At 44.1% G+C, this 25,982-nt stretch overlaps 1 protein-coding gene across 1 annotated transcript in view; it reads right to left on the bottom strand.

Annotated features, from left to right (window-relative positions):
- Positions 1 to 25,982, bottom strand: part of phc2b (polyhomeotic homolog 2b) — a 61,612-nt gene that overhangs the window by 24,291 nt on the left and 11,339 nt on the right. The window contains exons 2-7 of the mRNA XM_080728534.1: positions 13,811 to 14,129; positions 10,957 to 11,124; positions 10,566 to 10,643; positions 9,413 to 9,577; positions 6,673 to 6,774; positions 4,589 to 4,880 (exon numbers count right to left, since the gene is read on the bottom strand). Of these exons, the coding sequence (XP_080584660.1) occupies positions 4,589 to 4,880; positions 6,673 to 6,774; positions 9,413 to 9,577; positions 10,566 to 10,643; positions 10,957 to 11,124; positions 13,811 to 14,068 (1,063 nt within the window). The 5' untranslated portion in view covers positions 14,069 to 14,129. The remainder of the gene's footprint in view (positions 1 to 4,588; positions 4,881 to 6,672; positions 6,775 to 9,412; positions 9,578 to 10,565; positions 10,644 to 10,956; positions 11,125 to 13,810; positions 14,130 to 25,982) is intronic.

Genomic DNA, 25,982 nt, shown 5'->3' with positions numbered 1-25,982 from the left:
CTCGCTCCATTTTTCCCTCTAGACCAAATCTCTTCGTCGAAAATAACCAATCACTGAAAACGACCAAATGTTCGCAAATTATTACATTTCCAGAAAAGGGATGCTAAGGTTCATGTGGCTGAATGAAGATGCAGAGCCTGGGTTCTACTACACGTCTGCCCAAAATGTCCCACAATTTAACTCATTCGTAGTTTACGGCCGTAAAGCCCGTTAATTTCTCTATGTCTTTCACTGCCGGCTTCTCCTACCTGTTAACGTGGGCGCTCGTCCAGTTCCCATCGTGCGTGATCGGACACTGCTATGCATCGTGTGTTCGCGTATTCCATCAGCTTCTCAAATCCGTTGAAACTTTTTCAATTGATCAATAAGTTCTCCATCTGTAAGCCGCGGAGTTCAGACAGAAAGCTAACGGGCCAAAATAGAGGACGGACATCCGCTTCCGGTTCAGGGACTCCAATGTTAAGTTGTCCGCTCAATAATGTGTCCGTGTAGAAACCGATCACGGAGCATTAGTTCCGGCCTATTTTAGTTTCGCTTCGATAAAAAAAAATGTTTTAATTAATTTTTATTACATTTATGGGTTCTACGGGCATGGCAGAGAAGGGGTACAAAGGGGTATTTTGAGGGCAGAGTTTGAGTTAAGATGGCTGCAGTAAATTGAAAACTAGGGAAATCAAGTCTGCATACCGGAAAGTAGCGGATTCGTTGCGTTTTGGCGTTCATGCCCACTTCATTCTGAAGAACTGCAAAACATAATTGCGACCGTCAGGTCGCATTTACTATCAAAACCTCCACCGGCTGTCCGTCCGTCAGTCCGTCACACGTCACACTTTTGCCCTGCGCATATCTCTGCAACCGTTGCCCCGATCAATTCTCACATGGCCCTCTTCTAGCGCCACCATGAGGCCGATTCTTGCAAAACACATTTTTGGACACTGCTCCTACAATTTTCGCCCTAAAATCACGCAAATCAGTACACAGTATGTCTACACTCATCTCATCAACATGGATATGTCCCATTTAGCGCCACCTTCAGGCCGATTTTTTAAAACACATTTTTGGACACTACTACAGATTTGGCCCTAAAATCACGCAAATTGCTACACAGTATGTCTACACTCATATCATCAACATTTTTGGACACTGCTCCTACAATTTTTGCCCTAAAATCATGCAAATCGGTACACAGTATGTCTACACTCATCTCATCAACATGGATATGTCCCATTTAGCTCCACCTTCAGGCCGATTTTTTAAAACACATTTTTGGACACTACTCCTACAGATTTGGCCCTAAAATCACGCAAATTGCTACACAGTATGTCTACACTCATATCATCAACATGGATCTGTCCCATATAGCGCCACCATCAGGCCAATTTTTTCAAACACATTTTTGGACACTGCTCCTACAAATGATGCCCTAAAATCACGCAAATCGGTACACACTTGCTCTACACTGATGTCATCAACATGGATATGTCCCATTTAGCGCCACCTTCAGGCCGATTTTTTAAAACACATTTTTGGACACTACTCCTACAGATTTTGCCCTAAAATCACGCAAATCGCAACACAGTATGTCTACACTCATGTCATCAACATGGATCTGTCCCATATAGCGCCACCATCAGTTGATTTTTTCAAACACATTTTTGGACACTGCTTCTACACATTTTGGCCTAACATCACGCTGCGACCTGACGGTCGTTTATCTCCCGATTAGGGAGTCTTACTGGTAATCAACTTCTTTGCCGTGTGGCATTTGCACACTTTATTTCCCTTAACATATACAATCTATCTTTACTGCCAAATCTTTGGTTTGTCTAAACTGACAGTGACTTTGATAGGCAACCATGGCCTGTAATAAAACAAAGCTACTTTCCTTGTATAATCGGATGCTGTAAATCAAAGTTTGAAATCTTCCAGCCACGGTGAACTCGTAAAAGAGAAAGCCCTTACCCTTCTTACAGTTCCAGCAGCCCACCATGGCCCTGTTCTAATCACACAGCATGTTTCCCTCAGCATCTCACAAGCACACCTGTCCCTCGTGGTTGGCTGCCATGGCAACCCGTGTTAATTCTTCAGACAGCACGCACCCGGTTTTCAGCTCCTATCCCCGCTTTCATTTCATGTTAATCCATTATGGCAAGAAAGCCAGACAAAGCCACAGTTGTGACGCTCACATGCTCACTAATCCCCCCCGCAGCGACCTGGCGTGTGCGCGCACAAACACTGACGTACAGCCAACGCTCAGTGTCGCTGATAACACAAGCATATCGTTGTTGTTGGGTGGAAACCTTGTATGTCCAAGACCGTTCCTTTTGTATTTATCATTTAAAAAATGCGACAGCCTTATATGATGAAGTAGGGCTTTACTTGGAGAAAAAAACGTACAAATTTGAAACTTGGAGATACGAGGTTTCTGCCCGACACTGACGATATACACACAGAGAGAGAGAGAAAGTGGCAGACACGTTAAGTGTGTGAGCCTTGCACAAATTCCAAGTTAATCAGTTTAAACTTCTGGCATATACACAGCTATTTATGCATTCAAATTATTTTTCAAGAGAAAAAACCTTTTGATTTTCAGGCACGCAATAACTGGTCTCCAAAGCCTCAAGTGTGGTGGTGTTTTTCACAGCTTTCCATTCATCTAGTTTTGGTTATCATTTAATTAGTACAGTATATACTTTTCTCTTGAAGTGGAAATCAGTAGCATTTTATATTCAGAATCCCTGTTTTGAGGCAAAAAACTCAAAAAGCCATTTGGCACAATTTAGATACTTTCTGCTGGCTACATTAGGCCGAAGTGCAATTTGGAATTTCTGCTGTCACTCTGGCCTGGTGATGGCTACAACAAAACTCATCTACATTCTCCCAGGTGGCATCTCTCCATAGACACCAACATTGTGTATCTAGACCAGTGTAGTAGTAATAGTCTTGGGTCGCGCGCCCCGCCACCACATATCTTTTCTAAGCAGGGGTCTCGCCACTCACGCAAACAGACATGCATTGATCCCAAAACCCCACAAGTTCACACCTCACCAACGCTTTAGTGTCACAACAGGATGTTTAACAAAGAAACGAGCCTATATGCATATCAATAGACCTCTATAGTAGGTGTTGAGCGACGTTCGCGGGACGTCTCTCGATAAGCAACGCCCAAACATTCAATCACTATTGCAACACAGATCTAGACCTTACAGTTGTAAGGTTAGGCCATAAAGTTGTGGGGTTATTAAGGATTGATGTTTCAGCCTAGAGTGAGTCCCTAAACAGAATGTCCAAAATCCACAAGCCCCCGCACTATGTAGATCGTCTACTTTCACCATTTCTTAAAATGTTTTGAAAGTATAAAATAGGCCTTGGTGATGATGGCTACGATTAAGTGTCAGAGGGAAAAATACCGTAAAATACATCTCTTACTCTGATGCAGGGGATGAAATCATGGGGGAAGTGAGACAATGTGCAGTGTGTAACATGCAGTGTTCCAGACCGGATCAGCCACACTGTCCTTCTCTCCTCTCACACACAGTGAGTGAGTGAGTGTGTGGTTATGTGTGGTGCATGTCCAGACATGCCACATATACAGTGGAAAGATCTATCAAAAAGCAGCAGTTGGAGCAACAACTCTCTATTCTTATCTTACTGTAAACACAGGGGCAATGCTTCTATATGTGACGACTGCCCGTAGCCCGAAATTATAATTCTAGGCTTCCAAGTGTACATCTGCTACATAAAGGGAGTGGGAGTGCATTGGTTTGCAGACCATTTGGCACTTTTGATGTATCAGCCAATGAAAATGACAGCAAAGGAGCCACTGCGGTGAATATTTCTGGTTTTATCTCTGCGTACAAGAGAAGAAGAAAAAACACATACCAGCTAAAAATAGCGAGTTGACTCTTGGAAGCAATCTCTTTTTATCTGTTGTATCATACTTGATGCTCATAACATAATCGTGGACTGGAAATCTCTTATCAAAGCGAAAAATAGCGTCTCCAATCAACGGCCATGCAGTTGGCTGCTGACTTTGAAAATAGATAAATAAAAAAATAGATAAATAAAATAAAAACTACTTTCATGTATTGACGTATCTGGTAGGATACCAGCTAAAAATAGCGAGTTGACTCAGAAGTAATATTGTTTTGATCTCTTGTATCATACCTGATACTGATAACATAACACTGTAAATCTCTTATCAAAGCCAAAACACAGAAAAAAGGAAAACTAGCTTCTCCATCTGCCGGGTGGGAGCGTTTCGCTGTTACTACGTGTGATCTGTTCGACAGAAATCGACACCCAACTCTAACCCTTACCCTAAACCTAACCTTCGTGGGGTGAGTCGCTAACCCTCCTGACGTTCCTTTGTCGAAATGACGGTCGTTCGAAAGAGCGAGATTTCCCCCTGCCTGTCCCCCTTGACTGTTGCCTGCCGGATTTGACCATTTATAGATCAATCAAATAAAAAGGTATTTCTATGTATAAGGTGTCTTAAAAGGATTGTCTAAAACGGCAATTAATCAAACACGATAATATACGTTTGCAGTATTATATCCATTTAAAGTTAGCTGGTCACTCTACATACCTGGGGCTATAAGAGGCTGTGCGCTGACGGCTGTGACACTGCGACTCATGTTTATGGCTTGCACTTCAGTGACCGCTGTCCCTTTCCTCCCTGCTTCCATGAGGCTGTCAGAGGAGGCAGACTTCCCCCCTACAGAGCCCTGCTGGCTCCCCTGGCCGGCGTTCTTGATCAAGGACGCTGGCTGGATGGGGACAGGGGTCTGCTTCAAGCTCAGTGCCTGCAGGGTCTGGGCCTGAGAGGAGGACATGGTGGCCCCCTGCTGGCCTCGAATAGCCAGGTTCTGGACCTGGTTCTACAGAGATACAGGATGACAGGAGGAGTATTGATCAGTTGTTAGAACTGGGTGAGATGATCTTTTTTATTTTTTTATTTTTTTATTCCACGATTTTGTAAACCATTTTTCACCCGGTGTCAATTATCTAATGTAATCCTGGGCGCTACACTCCCTCTGCCAACCTGGGGAGAGCAACGGACTGACCTCATGCTTCCTTCTATGCATGAGGGTATGGGCACTGATGACGCGAGGAGAGAACACGCCGGCGTGTTCTCTCCTCAGCATCCCTGGCGGGAACCGAACCCAGGACCTTCTAGCTGTGAGGCGACAGCACTACCGACTGTGCCCCCAGGGTGAGATGATGATTTAACCACTTAAACCACATATTGTTGAGCAGAATTCTCCAGAGCTACACGTATATGCAGGTGACTTTTCTGTTTTCACTCTATTAAATAAATATCTTTGCAGAAAATAGCAGATCGAAAAGCTCACAACCTGCCATTTTCTGCGAAGGTTTCCCCCAGAAGTCCTCGGTTGATTAATCAATTCAATCTATTGTATCTAAATACAGTTTGCTTTTCTGTTACCTATCTGAGTATTTGCCATTAGCATCTGCCTGCCATACGATGCCCTCTGGTGCAAGTTAGTCGTTACTACAATAATTTACTGTTTTAGAGGACTAAATATTCTGAACCACTTTCAACCTGGCAACCTATTTTGGGCATCTCATTCAAAAATGGTGAAAAAATGAATAAATAAAAAGTTAAAATAGCAGATTTATCAGCTCAAAACATGTTGCTGTTGCTATGAGCCATGTTGTGAGATTGTAGGTCTTGTATTTTCTCAATTCGCCGTTAGACCAAGTATTTAGTGGTTGAAGTGGTTGGCGTGATCGCTAAAATAATCAGCTGTTTGAAAAGAAGCCAGGCCCCCTATTCTATGAAAGAAATATATAATGGTAATTACATTATCGATTGTCCTTTCAACAACGATTTAATCATTTAAATCCATTAGATCAGGCGTCTTCAACGTTTTCAGGCCAAGGACCCCTTAGCTGAGAGGGAGATAAAGCAGGGACCCCCTCCTCTACATATTGTATAAATGTTGTGATGGAGATTCTCATCGATTTAGTCAGGGAATTTTAATAAAACCCTGGGAATAAATTTGTTACCAAACGATTTCTTCACCAATGTGTTTGTAAAGATGTCTACTAACATATCGAACAAAGATTGAAATTCAACATCCCTAGGAGAATCTTTGACAGTTTGGGTAATTCTGGGTCTCATTCACTTACTATACAGTACTATAAGGGAAAAAATGACTCCCAAAAAATATGCTTTAAGTAGCATGTGAGGGGTCTAACTAGGTGTTTTTAATTATTCTGAATCCATTGCAAGCATTTGTTTTGCACGAAAAACATTCCTTGGGCCAGAAATGGACCCCATACAAATGTGAAAAGTGATGACTCATCACTAAACCATTGTTCTTTGGGGCTGTTTTTGTCTAAAGTTCTCCTCAGACTCAAGAGCATAGGGATGCGAGGGTTCAAGTTGTTCATTTAAAACAATGATCCTATCACACAAGGATTTGGCGGCCGCCCTGTAGTAACTCTGAGGACCCCCCCCTGTTGAAGACCCATGCATTAGATGGATGAATTAGCCAGTAGCTATGCCCCTCCCAAAAAGCTTTTGTCCAATGCTAGCTTTTTTGGGAACAGCCTTGGCAAGCTGCCGGTTGCTAAGCTAGCATTGGACAAAAGCTTTTAGGGAAGGGGTCTTCAAGGTTTCCAGTCCGTGGGCCAGTTGTTTACCTGTGTCTCTGACTGGACGGCTGTCACTGTTGCGGTTGGAGTGAAGATGAGCTGGCCCCGGCCCAGACTCCTGGCCACCTGCACAAGGTTGCTCTGCTGGGCCTGCCAGCAAGCAAGCGCGCGAGACACACACACACACACACACACACACACACACACACACACACACACACACACACACACACACACACACACACACACACACACACACACACACACACACACACACACACACACACACACACACACACACACACACACACACACACACACACACACACACACACACACACCCTTAGTTGAGAAATAGATGAAGCAGGGATCCTATCCATTAACACAACCCTAAAATAGCCCCCTAACCCTAAGTGACAACTGGAAAGATTTTCCCCACTTAGTCCTAAATTGTCTTAAATTAAAGTACAAACCCAATACCACATGTGCTGAATAGTAATACTGGATAACTAGTCTGCACTCAGAAACATATCTCCATGTGACATGTCTGCCAGAAGGAAGCTGAATAGTTAACAATGTTGTCTGTTTATTCTAATGAGGAGGCAGCCACAACTGTGCCCTCCAAAGTGCCAGCCTGATTCATAATTTGTCGCAACGCACCGTGTTGTGAGCTTGGAGGTCAGCCATTTTCAGCACAATGCAACCATGCCTGAGACTCTGAGTAGCACCTTCAATTACCCCTTATCCAGCAATATGAAAATATATATGTTACAGGATGTTTGGGTAACGCAGGACGTTCATTGTAAGAGCGCTTGTTTTGTCGTTCACCACACACTAATCACCACCAGGTGGCGACGACAGCCATTCACTCGCATTCACTAGTGAAGGCGCTGACGTCACTCGTTTGCGACTGTATTTACTAGCCTAGCCTAGCCTAGCCTAGCCTAGCCTAGCCTAGCTTAGCCATTAGCTCCATTGTAGTCACTTGGACAGGGTGTTTATCGTGGGCTTGCCCAGGCCTTACGGCCTGGGCATAAATATAACTATTGCATTCACCACGGCTTCGTAACTCGCGCGGCCGGCCCTGGCCCGCTCTTCGCGGCCACTCGCACCTGCGGTGCTCGGGGGCGAAGAGCAGGACCAAGGTCCGCTGGCCTGCGCGCCGCTTGCAATGTCGTGGACAATCGAGCGGGCGCGGCTCCGCCTGGAGGATGTTGCTGTGGGCGACCGCTTGTTCCGCCCCGTGCTGCACACCGAGTGCTCCGTTTCTCGACCGTCCTGTTTCTCTTTAAAACCGTGACATATATACCAATTGGACGGAGCATTGAAAATGAATTTTATCCTTCTTGCTTAAATGTGGGACGTTAAACAACTCAACAGGATAAACTGCCTGGGAAAAAAAGAAGCTTGAAATATCCTCAGCTCATTAGGGACACAGAGCTACCATATGAACCAAAATGGGTCTGTCCTGTAAGTGAAATGACACAGATGCCATCCCAGGTGATAGCTAACGTGTCCGTAAACAGCCATGCCTTCCTGTGTATATACAGGCACTAAATTCCTACTTTATTGCAAGTCGTTTTAGATCACCTAAATGCATGCCCTTGTGTTTGTAATTAATTCTGCGGGACCAGCTGGGTGAACCTCATTAACAACAACAAGGCAGGGCAGCCCGAGAGCCTCACATCTGCCCCCAGTGGCGAGTAGGGATGGGACGATATGAAAATGTCATATCACGATTATTGTGACAAAAGAAATCGTGATTTACGATATTATCGCGATAATCAAAATCCATTATCCTGAGGCGGAACATTTGCCAAAAAATAGCAGATCTACAAGCTCACAACGCGTTGCAAGTTGTGAGCTTGTAGATCCGCTATTTTTTTTGGGCAAAGTTATTTTTTGGGGAGATTTGGGGTCCCCAGATAAAATGTGATTATTTTGGGGGTCACTGCCCGAAAAGGTTGAGAACCACTGGTCTACAAAGGCAAATACACATTGAGTGGCCAACGCCCAACACATGCACACACCAAGCCTCCGCAAGGGATCTTGTGAGCTCGTCGTACAGCAGTGTTTCCCAACGTGGGGTCCTTGTGCGTTAGACCTCGTCTGTTTGGAGGTCGTCCAAAATGTGCACAAAATCATCACTCACTTTCATTCCACTGTCTGCCTCCATGTTCTCAATGTGATATCTGTCTGACTTGTACAGAAAAATAAACCCTTAATATTGCTCAAAAAAGCGTAAATTGTTTTTGTTTTGTTTTGTTTTCTTGTTATGTGGATTTGTTTTGTGTTTTATGTAGGTGAAAAAAAAAAGAAAAAAAGAAAATGGGTCAAAATGTATATGTCAAATGAAATGAAATGAAAAGGCATTCAAAGAGAATGTTACACTCTTGACTCAATAAAGTATATATAAAAAAAAAAAAAAAAAGCGTAAAATGTCATGAGAGAAGTATATGAGGCTTAAGTGGTTGACACAAGTGTGTGCATATATGTGTGCACGCATGTGTGTGCATACGTGTGGAGGGTCTCAGATGTTTTGTCAGATGCAAGAAACAGGGGCTCAAAGGAAAAAAAGGTTGAGAACCACTGAGCGTATACATACTGTAGCTATATCAGGTATATATACGCATGCATTCTGTATACATGAGGACCTAGGTTGGGAGTTTGTGCGCTCGATTGCGTGCAAACATAACTTCTCGCACATAGACCTATAGCGTTAAGTAGCTGTGTACATGGGCCAGTGGGCATGATGTGACCTCCTGGTGCCCTGCCGCTGCTGTCTCACCATCTGTGCACGGAGGTACATGTGTGCCTGGCTGGCAGTGAGTGTGGTGCTGGAGGGGCTGCCCAGCAGCACGGCCTGCTGGGACATACTGGTGGGGGGGGCGGAGCTGATGCTCTGCGCTCGGCTGATCAGCTGGGCTGCAGCTGGAGACGTGGTCAGGTTGATCTGATTGGGAAACATGAGGGACGAGGGTTGGTAAACATCTCCTGAGGAAATGGATGAACAGCAGACCACTGTATTCCACAGAGGTAAACAAATTAGCAAAAAAAACGACCGCAGTGAGAAAGCTTTTCCTTTTTTCTTTTTTACTTTACTTGTAGACTCCTATGTAATGTGTTAGGGATGCAACTCTCAATTATTTTCTTAGGGTTTATTCTATTGGTTACTTTTTCTCTTAATCTATAAAGCTCTCTTGCTTAATCTTTTTTTAAATATAATTTTATGACAGAAACATGAGTGGATAGGGCTTAAGTGGTTAATCAGACTAATTAAATTAGTCTGATTAACCACTTAAGCCCTATCCACTCGTCCTAGACAATTTGCCCACCTGGCCCCTAAACTGCGGAATAAACTTTCTGTCGCATTTAGAACTACAGACTCACTACCTAGCTTCTGCCGTTCTGCTCTTCAGACTCCACCTAAACCCATAGCACTACTGTAACACTCCCCCTTCCCGCAATGACCATACATGAAGCTAGATAGCATTTTTAGGTTTTAGAAGGTTTTTAACTGATTAGGTGCGTGGTCTACCTACGTGTCATTGTTTTTTCTAGATTGATATTCCAATGCATCGTTATATTGTTGTTGATGTACTGACATATTATCTTGCTTATTATATTGATGTATTGCTGCTTATTGTAAGTCACTTTGGATTAAAAGCGTATGCTAAATGCCTAAACTGTAGATAGATAGATAGATAGATACCTTTATTATCCCAAGGGGGAAATTCAGTTGTCCAGTAAGCTGTATGTTATTCTTCGCCGTACAATGTTCCACACAAACACAGAAAAGAGCTGATCTACAAGCTCACGACAACACGTCACATCATTCTGGAGACGTTCTGGGCTTGTAAAAGCATCAGAGCTTGTAACAGGTCGGACCACTAACAGCCTTTTGTCAAGCGGAGCCCACAAGACTGTAAATTTCCCCTCACCGTAGCCTGAGAGGATCCTGTTTGCTGTGATGAAGTGCTGTTCTGGGACACACTTTGTCTGCCTGCAGCAATACTGGCCTGGTGCAGGGGAACACAGAGAGAAAGAGCTTGTTAATGGCAGCATAAATAAACCTCCAGTCAAACATAAATTGTGATCATATCCAGCTCTGCTCATTACTGTGAAATACTGGTCACGTTCCTTTATTTAAATGTAACCGTCACATTCAGTAAGTTGGATCGAATCAGCTCATTTCGTAAAAAAACAATAATATAATCTATAGGGAACCACTGCTGGTCATCAAATTAGGTTAGGTTAGCATTCACCAGTGTCAAACTAATGGGACGTCAAATAATCGCTACGTCGCAATTTCGACACGCTCCTCCCACTGACCTGCTGCGCGGCAGCCAGGCTCTGGAGCTGAGCGGTGCTCAGGTTGAGGCTGTGCTGCTGCTGCAGGGCTGCGGTCTGCAGCATGAGGTGCTGCTGCTGCGCTGCGTACATCTGCTGCAGGTACTGTGCTGCCGTGTTGGGACGGCTGTGCAACGCCTGGTGGATCACCTGCAGGTAGGGATGGGACCACATGAACATTTCATGTCACGATTGCCGAGACCAAAATAATAGCGATTTACAATAATATCGCGATAAATCAAACCAGTAAGACTCCCTAATCAGGAGATAAGCGACCGTCAGGTCGCATACACAAACTTTAGAAGGCAATCGTAGCCAATCAGGAGGGAATATAGGAAATGGGACAGATCCATGTTGATGACATAACCTTAGAGATACTGTGTACCGCTTTGCGTGATTTTAGGGCAAAATCTGTAGGAGCAGTGTCCAAAAAATGTGTTTTGCAAGAATCTGCCTCATAGTAGGGTAGGACGTATCGTGTGGAAGGAACACATTATTCCAACCAGTTCCTTTCCCCTCCATCAGGCACCCCGGCTGGCCAGGGGGAGGACCGGGATTACTGCATGTTTTTGTGGGGGTACCTACCCTACAGAACACGGGGAGAACATGCAAACTCCACACAGAAAGGCCCTTTCGCCAACCCCACTTAGGGTATGAGCGCAGATGACGTGGAGGAGAGAACACGCCCCCAGCGCCCCCCGTGGGAATCAAACCCAGTAGGACCTTCTAGCTGTGAGGCGACAGCGCTACCGACTGCGCCACCGTGCCCCCTGTAAGTATTTCTACATTGCAGTATTACTTTTACTGAAGTAAAATGTGAGTACTTTTTCCACCACTGCCCTCCACAAGAACATTGGTTTTTGCTGAATTTTATTCCACCATTGTATTAATGGTTTGTGTGGCCTGATCCAGTCTACATGGTTCTCCAAATAAAGATAAACGCAATATATTTTGCCGGTTAGATACAATAATATGTCATTAGTCAAATAGTGGAATATTGCTCACACACCCACATCAGCAAGGGTTTTCGGCTCACAACACTTAGAGCCTGCATGGAAGTCAGACAGCTATAGGTTATTGTGTATGCCAGATACGCCTGGAAGTACTGTAGAAGCCTCAATGTGCAAGCGATGCCTTTAGCTGAATTAAAACAGCTGCCGATTTTGACAGAGACTGTATGTATCATCATATCACTTCAGTCAGAATCAGAGAAACTATTGTCAAGTTTAAGTTGTGAAATTTGCTTCGTTTGAATAACACATTCAGGTGGTGCAAACAAGACCGTAGGGAAAATGTACGCAAGTTAGAAGTTAGGCCAAAGCTCCACTGCAGCCATCACCGTACGCAACGTCGGCAATGGAACACCCTTCATTGATTCAAAAGGGAACATTCCCTGCGTTGACGATGATGCAACGCCCAATGGCTGTCAGTGGAGCACATGTCAACAATGTCTAAAGAATTAATATTTATAGTTTTTCCCAGGCAAGAGACTGAATATAACTTGCTCCATTTATTCAGTGTATGTTTTTTCAAGTACGGTAGGTAATTGCAGGGAAGGGGTCACAGAATTATCCTACTTTCACCAGGAATAGAGCTCATCTTTCTATTCACCCACCACCATCACTGACACTGAATGACAGTCTCTGCCTGGTTGCAGGGGCGTCACAAGGGGGAGGAGGTGGGGGGGGATGAGTTACTAGGGCCCAAGGTGGAGGGGCCTTCATTATTTTATTCTTTAACTATTGAAAAATAACAGATGTACAATCTCACAGCGCGGCACTCTGCCGCGTTCAAATTTTGCTTCTGGGGGGGGTCCCTGGAACAAAATATTTGAGATGGGGGTCCGTGGACAAATACATATCATATTTGGGGGTCCTTCACATGAAAAGGTTTGAGCACCACTGACATAGAAACATAGGTTTTAAAAAAAGAAAAACCTTAGAATGAATATGAAATAAATATATTTCCAAAATAGCAGATCTACAAGCTCACAGCACACGCTGTGAGCTTGTATATCTGCTATGTTTCAATACTGTAGTTAAAGTACAACATGCGAGTGAATCCTTGTACCCAGGGCCCAGAATTTGGTGCGACACTCCTGCCTCGTTGCCAGGCAACAGAGTGCACGTTTGACCTGTGGCCTAATGGATTATAAAACCACCCAAACCTCATGGGGAACAAGTTGAAAAGAAGGGATTCTGTACGCAGTAGGCACATTCATTCAATCCCTTGCTGATCTTAAAACGACCGCTGTGGCTTTAGGCTGCCTGGTGACAATGACACAAGCTTCCTTCGTTGCTGGAAAGAGGATCCACAGGGTCAGAGTGACATTGTCACAACAATAAAAAGCAGGGAGACCCCTGTCGTGGATAATTCTGCATGAATTGTAGGGGTCAAGAGCACCACAACAGAGGACAAAGGAGATAAGCAACCTTTGGGGGATTTAGTTAGGGTTTTTAAGTTTGTATCTCACAGCACAATTTAACCTTTTTGCCATTATGCTCCTTGTTCAGTTTTTTTGTAAATTATTAAAATGTAATCTTTGCATTTGAGCACTACTACTGTAAAGTTATAGTTTTTTGGTACTTCATCGGAAGGCTGTGGAATTCAAATGCCTGTCTGATTTATGGGAGCCGAGAGTGGTACAACTCTATCTACTGCTCTTGGAAGGATGGATTGAAAATGTACCAACAGAGGGCAGTAGCAGCCTAGCACAACGCTTAGTGTGCCTGTGCTGGGTTGTTAGTGCATGCATAGCAAGTAGCATGAGACAACACATAGCAAGTAGCATGAGACAACACATGCCACACATTTCTCGTCACAGAAAGGAACATACCTGAACCGTCTGTCGGTCTGGAATCCCACTGTAGACGGATATCTGAGGAACTGCCTGTCTTCCCATGGTAGTAGTAGTACTACTACTACTAGTAGTAGTAGTACTACTAGTACTGCTGAGAGCAGTACTATTGGAAGTGCTGGTAGTGGTGCTGCTGCTGGCAGCAGCGGTGGTGCTGGTGCTGGTATTGGTGCTGGGGGTGGTGGTGGTCCCTGTGCTGCCAGTGGTAGAGGCAGGGGCCCCCGGCTCACTCTCCATGGTGGTACCCTCCGCTCTTCTCACCTTTGACCCCCGGCTCTTCTGAATGGCTCTCCGGTGCCTGGAGGAACGGAAGGACACATCATTCATACTGCACAGCTACCGATTCATATATTCATTGGCAATAGTATAGTGCAGCGGTCCTCAACAGGGGGTCCAGGGCCCCTAGGGGGTCCTCAGAGCTACTACAGGGGGGTCCTCCAAATCTTTGTGTGATAGAAACTTTTTTCCTCCTTTTTTATATTACGCATTTGAACACTAGCGTCCACATTCTGAAAACTTTAGCCAAAAATAGCCGATCTACAAGCTCACAAGGCCTCACAGCGCGACCTCTGCAAAAAGGTTTGGTGTAGAGGGAGAAAAAAAAGAGCACAATAAGTACAGAGTGAAAGGTCAAGTTTATTATAAGTATTGACAGCTCAAGTGGTTAAATATCTGAAAATACACTGACGATTGTGCTGTCAAATGATTAAACTATATGGAATCTATGATAAGGTTGTGGGGGTCCCTGCTTCATCTCTCTCAACTAAGGGGTCCTTGGCCTGAAAGCACTGAAGACCCCTGGTATAGTGACACAATTATTCATATTATTCGCTGATGTATAGATACTGTACATGCGGCATGTTCACTCCTTCATGGACCCAGTGCAGATATCTAGTGCAGAAACCCCTCTCTCTCGTTTCATTCTTACTGCTGGTGCTGCTATGGCATGAATTTCCCTCCAGAGATCAATAAAGGTTTGGTCTATCGAATCCTATGTTATCTGGTACCCCTGTTTAGGACAAGGCCGTGATGAAGCTCTTTTTTCCAATAAATTAAACACATCTTTATCTGAAAAGCTCCTATGGAGGAGGCCCACGCTGTGTGGAATGTTAAGCTACGGTTTTGCTTGTGCTACAGCCTGCAGGCAAGATGAATTATAATTCTGCACTAGCTGCATGGTAGACAACTTTCTTTTTAACTAAAGTCTGTATCATGTATCATGAATACAGAAAAAATGCAATCTACACCACAGGATTATAGATATTTCGGTGTGTGTTTAGATAGATAATCATAGCCAGTGGAGGTGGAGTAGGGCTCAGAGAGAGCACACCTGAAAGGGTTTTGGAGAGAGGGGAGAGAGCGCTAAAGACGGACGATAGAGATGGACCGATTGCAAAATTCTTGGCCGATACCGATCCACCGGTTTTATGAAGGTCTGACCTGCCAAAACCGATTTTTCCGATACCGATTTCTTTAGCTAAGAACTAGAAAATAGGGTTGCTCCAATACCCTTTTTTTTTCAGGCCAAGTAGGCGTACAAGACATATTTCAATTTGAGTACCAATAAGCTAGAAGAACACTAATGCCAAATCAATCACAATAGCACAATATCCAGTCATATTAGACAATATCCAGTCTAATATGACCGTCTGGACTAGGCAGGAGGAAAGCAGGTGACGCATGCTTTTTTCCCCCTTCTTTTTGGAGACAACATTGACACAGGATTATGGAATATATCCTTACATTGCAAAGGTAATCAGCACCATCTGTATTCTGTAGGCTGCCACTAGTAGACTGGCTGCTACTTGCTAATGTTTACTTTAGTCACAGGACCAGAGCATCATGCTGTGCAGTGCCATAAACACAATTGGCATAAAACCGGTATTTATGTCAGTGACCTGCCGGTCACCGATTTGCCCGGTTTGATATCATACCTGCCGATTTTTTATATTGGCCGATTCCGATTTCCATCCCTAGTTGCATCACAGCACTTCCAAGCAGTGCTGCCACATTCTCACTAGCTGATTTACACTGTGTGGGAATCTCCTGCATTTTATTTAAGTGGTAATTGAGTGGTAGTGCTCCAACATCTGGCTTTGTCCGGGCCCAAAAAACGCCCGGACCCCGAAAGAATGTCCGGGCTCTGAAGCGTGGCCTACATCTGGCCTACAACTTGTCACAAACCGCTCAAAAGTTTGTTGTATGCCCAGGCATGTACGCCAGTCCCGATCAAGGATAGCTTGAAATCACTATGACATAATAACGGGGTTTCCGGTAGACCAATTTTGCCTAGGGGTCTTTTCCTCTGCGGACCGCGGTGGAAAGCCTGGCACGAGGTTAAGCTTCAGTTAAAGGCAGACACTGCAGTGTACCTCATATTTTAAGTGTTGAATAGCTTGTTTTAAACCTTCATCTTTACTCGCGAGTCACGTAGAAAAACCTCCAAAAGGATTTAACTCCAGCATGGGCGAGCGGGTGTGGTGTGTGCACTGTGCATGAGGAGCGTGGCACCACTGCGTCCGCGCGTTAGTATCACAGGACTTTTGTGCGGAGGCTCAATAAAGCCTTCCGTGTGAAAAGCATTACGGTTTACGTTGGTTTCGCGTGTAAGATTGAAAATCTCAGCACCAATACGCTACCAACGATAGTGTATTGAACAATCACTGGCCAGCCTTTAATAGATTTGATAAAGTCCCCTCTAAAGCAGCACAGCAGCATCATACGGTAATCTCTGGAAGCCTTTTTACGAAGCATTTTACACAGTAGTTTATAAGTTTCACCCTGTAAAAGAACGCAGACCTATTGTGTGTGTCAGAGATGGGGTTCTCAAATGTTTTGATCTCACGACGCATATTATTATAGCAAAACTTTTTGGCCACATTTTGTCCAACTTAAAACAACCAACCAGGTCTGTCCATTCTTTTTGTCAAAGTTGATCCCATGCCAAAACGCTAGTGCTCGCCCAGCAGTCTGCTGTAACCCAGGTGGATGCGTGCACGCGCATATGTGCACATGCCCGTGTGCACGTGCGCCTTTAAGCAGTGCCAAAAAGACGATTTCTATAATAAAATTGTCTTTTTAACTATGGCCTTCCCTGCCAATCGTCTTTTATATATTTTTTTTTTATTAAAAAATATATATATTTTTTCCCAAAAAAAAAACTAAAGCTTCTTTTTTTTTGGACTTACAACAATGTACTAGGCATGATCGCGATCGCGAAATTGCATGTTTAAACCCCAGACCAACCCCATCTTTCAAACATGGCAGCCATGTTTGTTTACATTTGAAGAAAACATAAGGGCTGCTCTCTCCTGAATGCCTGAAAGGATTTCCAAGCGGATTTATTTAGTTTGAAAGCTGTGAAAAGCGTGCACATGCAGCGCCGATAGAATGGCAGCAGCCGTGCACAAATGCACAAATACATTTCGTTACAATGACAAATAAACTCTATCTATCTATCTATGCGTAGTGCATGATTGGTGGCAATATAAGAGGTCCCACTTTGCATATGGCACTGAAGTTGTTAAGGCAAGGTTGCTTCTCTCCCTTAGGGCGTCTTACTGGTTTATATTTATTTATGTATTATGTATATGTATATATATATAAGAATTCATTTGGATTGTTGTGCTTATTGACCACTAATAGAAAGGAGGGTGTTATACCCCATTATTACATAAAGCATGATGCATCAGTGCATTTTACTTACTGTGTAGGGTAAAGGATATTTATTGTTAATGAGACAACAGATGTGCAGGCACAAGCATGTTAGAGTACCTCTGAATATATAGTATGATAAAATGAATTCTACAGAATTATTAGCCTATGTTTACAGTAGGTGTGCCTTTAGATTTTCGGTTTGAACTTGGCCACATGACTTGAGAAGTGAGAACCACTTTGTTCAAAGTTACAATCACCTGTGTATGTTTCCTCTTTCTACAGAAGGCAAGTCAAATAAAGCTGTTAATCACACAAATTCACCAACATAAAAAGGTGGACAAATTGAATTTCATCAACTTCTCATAGCATTTAGGCTATTCTCATAATTAATCCAAATTTGCATAGTAAATACTTATCCTGAATTCCTTTCAGTTTCCACAAACAACACACACACATTAATGTACTTTTTACGACATCAGCTCCGAAATGAATGACCCCCTTGAAGCTTGTTTGTTTTCGCACTTAAATTAATACCAGAGGCAATGAAATCTAATTTGCGATCCATCCAGTTTAAATAAACCATCCTGGTAGTCCTACAGGATTGCAAGTTAACTTTTCGAAACACTATCCAAGGTGTTTTGACTTGCATGGATAAAAAGTGGACTGGATCCAAAATGCAGAGCGAGTTTGAGAAGCACAAAAAAGAATGCATGCTTTGAAAGCTAATGAATGCCAGTGATGTCAGAGAAAAAGTTGGCTAAACAACTTGCATTTTAAATTACAGGGCTCTTTAACTCAAAACAAGCGCACTTCATTTGGTGAACGTTAATAGCGGAAAGGGGTTGTTGTTGTTGGTGGTGGTGGGGAGGGGGTTTAGGGGTAGCTGTGTCAGGGGCTTGGCAAGTCAATAAACCCCTCCCCCACGAGTGAAGATTACACCAGTCAAAGTTACCTTTTTCATATGGACTCAAACACTTTTGGTCTACCCTAAGGTTCTTTTCTACACCAAATGTAAAGTATTTATCCAATTCCACACTGTAGTGTCCCACACACAGCTAATAAAAAAGCAGCATACTGACTCTGAGAGACATGACCAAAGTAATCAGACAAAAACTGTCTGGCATGTGAATGCAGCAGCCTTCCTGTGTGTCCTCCTGAACCCATTTGTCAGCCAGCAAAAGCGCGCGAGAATGAGGAGGGTAGAAGATTTAGGGCCGCCCTGTAAAAGCCTTTTTAAGTATGGCCCCTTGGTACCCTAGATCCATTATCACAGGAGGGGAAGGCTCCGTGTAGACGAGATGGAAGGCCTCAGACAGACAGAGTGACATTGACGTTCTAGACGTGATTGGATAGGAAATGAGAAGATGGGATCTGTAAGCAAGGGCCAGACATTGGAGAGAGAGATGCTTTAAAAGGTAGGGCCAAATGGTATGAGGAAGAACACACAGGCTGGTGTGACCTCAGTATACTATAATAGGAGAGGGTTCAGAGGTCATCAAGCAGACGAGGTGGTTGGTGGTGGCAGGGTTGTTAAACGTGGTGTGTGTGTGTGTGTGTGTGTGTGTGTGTGTGTGTGTGTGTGTGTGTGTGTGTGTGTGTGTGTGTGTGTGAGAGAGAGAGAGAAAGAGACTTGTGCTAATAGAGTGAGTGCGTGGGTGGTGGTCTGGTGGAACTGATGGTGGGGGCTCAAAACAGCTGATGCCAGTACAGAGTAAAAACGTGAGGGTGGGATTTCTAGCCTCTGGGCCTAGAGGCATAGGTGTAAAGTTAAAAGGGGTGGAGGTTGCTGGGTTAAGAAAGAGGGGGATGTGAATGTGGGCAGAGTGAGTGGGTTATGGATATTAAAGGGGTTGGGAATGGGGAGAGAAGGCGCTATGGAAGTAATTAAATGAGAAGCAATGCTGCTACTGCCGTGCTGCAATTCCTAAGCCACCCCAACCCCCCAACCTCATCAGTATTCTATTTCAAGTGAAATTAAGACGTGTGGCACAGATCTATTGCCCACTTACGCTAAAGGCCGCATTCAGAAAATGCTCTGCGTGGTGGTAAAAATGTGCTGCCTGTTCCTATAAAACGGCATAAGCAGGCAAGAAGCCCTGAAAAGCAGCAGACAATTTGTCAACATTTCATACCAAAGAAAGGCAAGGTTAAATAGCTACTCTCATAGTGTAGCTGAAATGAAGGCTTGTATGCTTCTCTTTTAAGTGAAACAAAAACACAACTTACAAGAAAAAGAATGTGCCCGAACACAATTAAAAAAAATCTAAAGAAACACACGAGTAATCTCAAATTAATCTTATTTTTAGTCTTTCAGTCTGATTTTAACTATTGCCATACAGTGTGAACATTGGAGGAATAATCCCCTAGTAATGGATGTATCTAAAACATTCTCAACACACCCACATACACACACGCTAAACCTGAACACCATATGAAGTTGAAGACCAACCAAAATGAAAATGAAATGCAATCAGATTTGGAAATACAATAAACCCACTAATGGGAATCATACATCCATAATGAGCCAAAACAAAGAAACCATAACATCAGTGTTGAATTAGTTCTATACTGGATTCTACATTTCACAACATATGAACGAGCCTCCGACCTATAATTAAGTCTGTTAGTGAAAAACTGATGGCTGACATCCAGTCTGGCTTGAGCACGTTTTTATTTCTCTGGCTGTATACAACATCATCATCCCCCAAAGCTTCCCCCGCATGTTGTATGTACAGTATGTGGTCATTTTAGTCACCGTCTGGTTGTCATTGCCACATCGTGTTGTGAGGGGATGCGGGGGTGAGGCAGAGGAGGGAATCCCCTCTGGTAATGATGCCTCCTGCCCCCCCTCCCCCTGTCTCTCAGAGACGAGTCACTCATCCATCAGTGCAGGAGAGCTAAGGAGAACACCCCCCCCCCCCTCCCCCCCTCCCTTTGAGAAGCTTGAACATTCTGGCTGAGGTAACCTTTTCATTACATTGGATTTGGCTAGAGTGCCAAATCTGGTACACCTGAGAGCTGGTGAACCCACTGAGAATGACAAGAGGGCATGATGGCAGGCCTCTCTCACTATCTCTCTTAAAAAGATTTGGAGAAAAAGAAAATGCCAACGTCGAAAAATACATATTGATTTTGTGGTCTGCTCACGCCGGCATTACAAGACTGTAATAAGTGACTGTCTGATGTCTGTCTGATGATTTGCATAGTCTGCAAGAGCTGTTGGGACAGACAGAGAGAGAGAGGTAGGGAGAGAGAGACAGACTGGCTGTCTCTACATCACTAAGAGCCCAGTTTAAGCAAGACAAGTGCAAGTTCCATCAGCATCCAGCCCCTAAGTCCCCTTCCGGGACACATACAACGGCCCACATTAAGCAAATACACACACACACACACACACACACACACACACACACACAGGTGCACATTTATCAAATGACTACAGTAGATCGATAGCAAAGAGAGCACAGTGTGTGATTATTGGCTTTGAATGATGCTGAGAGAGGGTTACTCTGCTGCTGAGACAAAGCCCCCCCACCCCCCTCTAACCCGGGTGTTTTCCCCTACCTCCTCTGGCGCCCCCAACGCGATGCAGGGGTATGATGCCCCATCCCCAGGGACTGTGCTGTCCTTCTCCTAGGGTCCTCCTGCTCCTCTTTGTCTGTCTGAGTCTCCGGCTTGTCGTGACTGAGTCAGTGAGGGAGCGTGAGCGTTTTGACTACTGGATTTCTGTGTCGTATCCAAAACCCCCTCTGCCCCGGTTGTCTAATAACACACACCCCCCATCCACCCCCAATGTGTGCACACACACACGCATGCATTCACACACATACACACAGTGAGCTCCTCGTCCCAGCATCAACACTCAACTCCACCAACCAGGCCCCGGCCTGCCTCCTGATTATCTGGTATCCTAGCGACAGCCAACGGGGTGCCGATGGAATCCCTGTGAAGCGCAGCATGCTGATTGGGCAGCGGATCACCCTCTAATGAAGATGATGGTAATGATTTTACTCAGTCTCCCCTCCCCCTCCTGACAGAATATTGAATTTTGAGGGCCTCCATCACATATTAATGGAGCATAATCATCAAAAATATATTTTTTTGATATTCAACCCTCTTATGTAGATACTGCATAATTTGCATATAGTGTGTGTGTGTGTGTGTGTGTGTGTGTGTGTGTGTGTGTGTGTGTGTGTGTGTGTGTGTGTGTGTGTGTAAAATATATATAATAATCAAATAGTGCAGTAGTAGGTATTTCTACTGATGAAACTGAGGACATCTGAGAAATAAATCAGGTTGGGAAAACCAACACCAGTCACTAAGAAAACACTGCTAAATTCTGTCCCAGGAAGCATTTTATTTATTTCATTCACCTACTTTTGCGACACAGTTTTGGGGAGACGTCTTAAAATGTCAGTTTAGCTGTTAAAAATAGAGAGTGGCTCGCTGTTGAGCTTTGCCCTCTTCCGGCTGTCTGTCCGACAGACAAAGGAACTAGTTTAATATTGACATTGTTTTCATATTTGACATGCTAGAGCACAGTTTGGGTCATTTACATGTACAGACCATGTTTTCAAAATGCATGGCCATTTTTCACAAATAATCTGCAGCTCAGAGTGGACTTGTTTTGTTTTATATTGTTTAGCCTAGATCAATGTCTAGAACTGACTACTTAAATCTAAGAGAGGGAATCTAACCGGCAATTTATCATTCCAGCTAGACTGTAATCATCATCATCACCAATTTTGAGATGCAATTGACCCGGAGGGATTACCAAAGATTGTGTCTCTCAAAGATAACCCAGGCTATTAACTACTACATGGCGACTAAATCTGTGGCAAGGATTAGCCAAATCTTGGTAGCATAATTCCGTAATAATTATAATCAAAGTAGCACGTTACTGATGGGGAGACAATGAAAAGAAACTATCTCATTATGGCAGTTTGGTTGGGGGGAAAAGGAAATAAAGAGAAAGGCAAAGAAAAATTACAATCTGCCCATACAAAAGTAAAATGGGGAATCTTTGCAATTGAATTTTCCTCATTCCCCCCCCCCCCCCCCCCCTCATTTTCTGCCTTTATTTATTGTTTGATAGTGGAGATAGACAGGAAACAGGGGAGAGAAATGGGGAGAGACTTGCAATTGAATTTTCTTATTTTTTTCCCCTCTTTTTCTGCCTTTATGTATTGTTTGATAGTGGAGATAGACAGGAAACAACAAGGGAGAGAAATGGAGAGAGACATGCAGTAAAGATCATAGGGATTGGGACTCGAACCTAGGGGTGGGCAATATAATTCATATGGCAATACATCGCAATTGTTTATTTGCCAATACTGTATCGATACTTCAGGCTGTAGTATCGCGATACTTTGAGGAAAATAAAATATGTTCCCATGCATAGGAACCAATGGTAGAAATCCGGTCCTGACACTCTGCTGCCTCTAGATGTCGCTGTACAAGTACAGCGACATCTAGAGGCAGCAGAGTGTCAGGACCGGATTTCTACCATTGGTAACTACTTCTCCTTCCCATGGTTCAATGAGTGAGGTCTCTCGAGAAAATGGCAGCGAACGACGAAAACAACAACATTAGAGCAATCTAATTGTTGAATTTTGCAATATATCGCAATAGTATTGCAATAGTATCGTATCGCAAAGATTCACAATATATCGTGATACTTATTGCATCGTGACCCAAGTATAGTGATACGTATTGCATCGCGAGATTCTTGCCAATATCCACCCATACTCGAACCCGCGATGCACTGTCCGGCTGCTTATAGGGCTGTCACAGTTATGACAATCGTCTAATCGCAATTATTTGACATAATCGTGATCAATTTAACGACTGCTTTTGTCTATGCACAAGAGGCTAGATAAACCTGGAGAAATGGCCTGATAATAGCATTCTTATGGTCTGCTGCTCCTCCACATTAACACAGCAACACAACTGTCTGGAGTGGAGTCTGGAGTCTCTGGACATATCATCGCTGTTGGGTGGAAACCTTGTATCTCCATGTTTAACCTTTTTTTTGGTAAAGTAATACCCTACTTCGTTGTGTGACAGTGTTGCACAAAAGTAGCAAAAATAGCTGCTCTACAAGCGACTCGCTGTGAGTGAGTGAGTGAGTGAGTGAGTGTCTGTCTGTCTGTCTGTCTGTCTGAAACAGCGTTTCTCCTCAGTGGCTGGAGCAATTGATCTGAAATCGCATCACCATTAGCATATGAACACACCTAACATAACTGTGAAGCCCGTTTGTCACTTTCACAAACCATATACTGTATATTAGCATTTTTATGGTGTATCTACTATCTATTCTGCACCTAGCATGAGGCACATCTATTCTGCATCTAGCATGAGGCAACATGTTTAACCAGCTCTCTGTGTGTGTGTGTGTGTGTGTGTGTGTGTGTGTTGGGGGGGGGGGGCTGGGGGGGGGGGGGGGGTAGCCATTAAACGAAACGGGTATTTCTTACATTGATGCTCCTACATATTATCATGCAAGCACCAGTTAAAGTTACTTTCCATCCCTCATATACTGTATGCACAGTGCACATCCCATAACCCACACACTGCACATCATTTTGGAGCTCATACCTTTGAACGGGTAAGGGCTAGTTTCAGAAAACTAGAGGTTCGGGCTGCGTACAGTATATGCCCATATATTGGCATGCATTTGGACAGTCAGTCAGTTCTGGACAACCACCTATCCAAACAACTCGGCAGCGGACACCGAACTCCCTCGAGATGTTGCCGATGCACACACAAAGTTTGAATTCGGTCCGCCCCTTGCACATGACCAAATATGGATATAGCGGTCGGCTCTGTGGCTCTGGACATCCTGAACTCAGTCCATAGGCCTTGTATATGGGCGTATAAGGTTGGTTAATGGTTATGACTCGAGTCATAGTGACGTCCCGTAGCCGTAGTAGGTCGTAGCCTTAGTAGCCGTAGTGTAGTTATTCTGAGTCATAATAATAATAATGGATTTCATTTTTATAGCGCTTTTCTAAGCAAGTTGCGAACTCAAAGCGCTTACAATGTTCCATTCATTCATACATTGGGAGGTGAAGCGGCGAACAGTCAACGCCAGCGTCCTCACTTCCCACATTCACACACCAATGGTGGCAACTGACAAGCTAACACCATTGGAGGCAACGCGGGGTTCAGTGTCTTGCCCAAGGACACTTCGACATGTAGACAGGAGTAGCCGGGATGTGAACCGCCGACCATTGGCCACCCCGCTCTACTTCCTGAGCCACAGCCGCCCCGACCATCATCATATACTGACTTGGCCGTGGATCATCCTCCCATAAGCCAATTTTAATATAGGACGTTTGAAAGTGAAAGTGGTTAAGTGTCTGTGGGTTTAAGAAATATTGAACTAATGAAAGTATTTAACAAGTGCTTGTGCTAAATAATAACTACATTGGATGCATTGGAACACAGTCTACCCCGCCCCCCATTTCCTGAAAAGTAACGGTTTAGGACATACAAGGTTAATAACCTGACAGCGACGATATGACATGTAGCCAGTCATGTGCCGGTGTATTGATTGGGGCCATCCATGCACGAACCCCATTGATTATAATCTACTCATTAGCATATAGATTAGCTGGCGGAGGAGACATTTGTGAGCCTAGAGAGACATGGGGCGCATGGAGGGGGGGGGGGGGGGGGTCAGAAACTCAAATAGGGTGGAAAGAATAGAGATAGATGTGTCTCGGTTTGATATGAGCTATTGATGATGGTCGTTTAAAATCTGACAGCCCAGGGCCCCAAGTAGCCATGAGATACTTGGGTAATCAGAAAGGAGAGGTACCAAGGGCTGGTGGTAATGCATGTGTCTCCAACACAAACAAACCCCTCCTTCAGCACAATGGCTAGACGCATCATCAATTCTGAGAACACTAGTCACTAACGCCCTAATAAGCTCTTCTGGGGAGCTGTCTGAAAGAAAATAAATGGCCTGTACAAGCTGAAGCAAGCACTAGGCCTCTAGTCTGCTTCTGAACTGTCCTGTATCTTAAAGGAAAAGGCAGCTAGGATGGAAGTCTACAGAATGCATCTCTGTGACACTTATTAAATTCATCAAAAATTATATTAAATGGAGATGCCGCTAAAAGCTGTCCGGGACGGCTCTTAACACCGGGAGCTAGGGATAGCCAACAGTTAACCGTTTAACCGTTAAGAAATTGGTTACCGGTAAACACTAACGGTTAATGGCCACTGTTAAAAAAATAATAATAATAATTGAAGGGGCAAGTCAACCCGTTGTCACACCAAAAGCCCCAGTCACCAACATCACCCATGCAACTAGCCACGGTGCGGTCACCAATTTCAGTGTAACATCATCCTGTAAACCACCTGCAACTCTCGTTAACCGAGAGACGAGCTTGTTCATCGGAAAACAAAAAGCGAAAAATGCTCCCTTAGTCCCTTTGGATTTTCCATAACAGACCCCGTCACCCGTCGAATTGAGAAAAGAAGAGTT

The sequence above is a fragment of the Nannobrachium achirus genome (assembly GCF_963921795.1).
Source record: "Nannobrachium achirus genome assembly, chromosome: 6".
Taxonomy (NCBI): Eukaryota; Metazoa; Chordata; class Actinopteri; order Myctophiformes; family Myctophidae; genus Nannobrachium; species Nannobrachium achirus.
The sequence above is the reverse complement of the archived record's forward strand: the minus strand, read 5'-3'. Positions and strand labels throughout refer to the sequence as shown.